Source organism: Bactrocera latifrons, unplaced genomic scaffold (genome assembly GCF_001853355.1).
Source record: "Bactrocera latifrons isolate USDA-ARS-PBARC rearing strain unplaced genomic scaffold, ASM185335v1 scaffold_467, whole genome shotgun sequence".
NCBI lineage: Eukaryota > Metazoa > Arthropoda > Insecta > Diptera > Tephritidae > Bactrocera > Bactrocera latifrons.
The window spans coordinates 64,695-66,699 of NW_017537120.1; the positions used below are offsets into that span (position 1 = coordinate 64,695).

At 32.9% G+C, this 2,005-nt stretch overlaps 2 protein-coding genes across 2 annotated transcripts in view; both read left to right on the plus strand.

Annotated features, from left to right (window-relative positions):
- The window catches only part of LOC108973187, a gene marked incomplete in the record, with an annotated part of 14,123 nt that overhangs the window by 7,677 nt on the left and 4,441 nt on the right, over positions 1 to 2,005 (plus strand). The window contains 1 exon segment of the mRNA XM_018940257.1: positions 1,723 to 1,794.
- Positions 1,024 to 1,479, plus strand: LOC108973188 (extensin-like; the record flags this gene model as incomplete). The annotated part of the gene is given in 1 exon segment (XM_018940258.1): positions 1,024 to 1,479. A coding segment is annotated over 1 exon segment (168 nt), but the record flags the coding sequence as incomplete, so codon positions are not given.

A 2,005-nucleotide genomic window follows, 5' to 3' on the forward strand; every position in this document is an offset into this window, starting at 1 on the left:
AAAAAAAAAAAAAATATCCACGATTTTGTTTTTGTATTTCGGATGAAATTTTTTACCGTTTTTGTAGGGAAAAATGTCATTGTATGAAAGAGTTTATTGAAATCAATAAATTATGTATGTACCTAAATATTTTTGTRAAGGTGTCGTATTGATTTCAGACTGTTAATTTGCTGTTAATTTCGGAAATGATACTGCGACGAAGTATCGGTGGGTTATGTGCCACGTTACGTCGTTTCGTTTGATGTCGAAAAATGTTATGATGTWTTTTTTGGAAGATTCGAAAATAGTACAAAGTCGTTTGTGTTGTAAATGTTTGCTTTTAARATACTTTAGGCTAATTTAGAAGGAAATTATAAGTAAATTCACAAACTGAACATTATTATGTACGCGGTTCGGAACTTAGCTTAGCATAGACTCAAATAATTTGAACTCAAATCGCCAGTTTAGGAGCAACGTTTCAATGATTAGTTGCTAAACAATATTTCATTGCACCGCTTAAAAAGWTAATCTCTAAAGACCGTTTGAGGGGAGGAAGCAAATTATTTCTGTAGTTCCGGCAAGCTTATTTTGTGATAATATCCCAGTTTTTAATTGCAATAATAATGATTATTAATTTACAATGTTTTGTAATAGCTGTTTAGAGGAAATCCGTTGATATTTAATTTTAGTAGAAATATTACAAAAATTTTCAGATAAATATTCAATTTCCGTTACAACCAAAAATATGTGCATATATATTTGTTTGCCATTTTCATCGCTGTCAAGTATGTATGTATATCTATAKACTTATATAGGTTTGCTGGAATATCCTGCATTAAGGTGTGGCCCAACAGTTTTTTTGACGGTCATACCCTTCAACCCATAAGTATCTACATTTTCCGATGGCAAAATTTTGCAAWTTTTTTTTTTTAAATTGTGAATTCACAAACAGAACTTTCTTCTGAACGCGGGTTCGGAACTTAGCTTAGCATAGACTCAATTAATTTGTTGAGCCGCCCTAGTCGATCNCAACCACCAGCACCAAAGCCAACAACTCGTCCACCACCACCACCAGTCACTCGTCCACCAGCACCGAAGACTACCCGTCCACCACCCCCACCTGTGACTCGTCCACCACCACCAAAGCCTCAGCCAACACCCAAGGATGACGGCTACAAATACCCCGTGCCAAGCATTCCTTTCGATTTTTAGGTGTCAACTGTAACAGTTGATTTACTCAATGTTATGTTAAGAAAGATAGCCTGCGAGTTTTAAAAGTTTATTTAAAAGTGGTGAAGCTCATTAACGCCGAAAGCTGACAATCTAGCGATGTGGTACCAACAAGCAAACTAGGGCTAGATTCATCTAGTCAATACAATATGAGAACGTTATTTTTGCTTTCGACTCCAAAAGAGCTCTAGCAAGAATTTCAAATGTTTTTCCTTTTTGTTTTATACTTAAAAATACTCTTACAATTAGAAATACTTATTTTAATTGAAAAAAAAAAAAAATTAATAAAAAAAAAAAAAAAAAAAAAAAAAAAAAAAAAAAAAAAAAAAAAAAAAAAAAAAAAAAAAAAAAAAAAAAATTAAATTAAATAAAAAAATAAATTAAAATAAAATAAAAATAAATGGAAAATAAATGAGAATTAAAAATATTAATTTCTAAAAAAAATTAGGGTAAATTAGAAGAAATGTAATTTCAACACACTTAATTTTTTAATTTTAATTTCTTTATTTACAGAGGAGCGCTTTTATTATTTTGGCGCTTTGCGTCGCCGGACTTTGTGCTGATGCTGGCACAGATACACTTTTGGTACGTACTATTAATTTACAACCACACAAATGTTACCACACGTCATCAACAAATATCCACATCGAAAATTCGTTTGAACTGAAATTGAAAATTACTTTTTTCAGAGAAAGGCACGTGCCGCTGAGGGTTATGATTACCCACCACCCTCTATTCCATTCCCCGAGCCAACGAGGCCACCACCAGTGGTGACGCGTCCACCAGCACCGAAGAC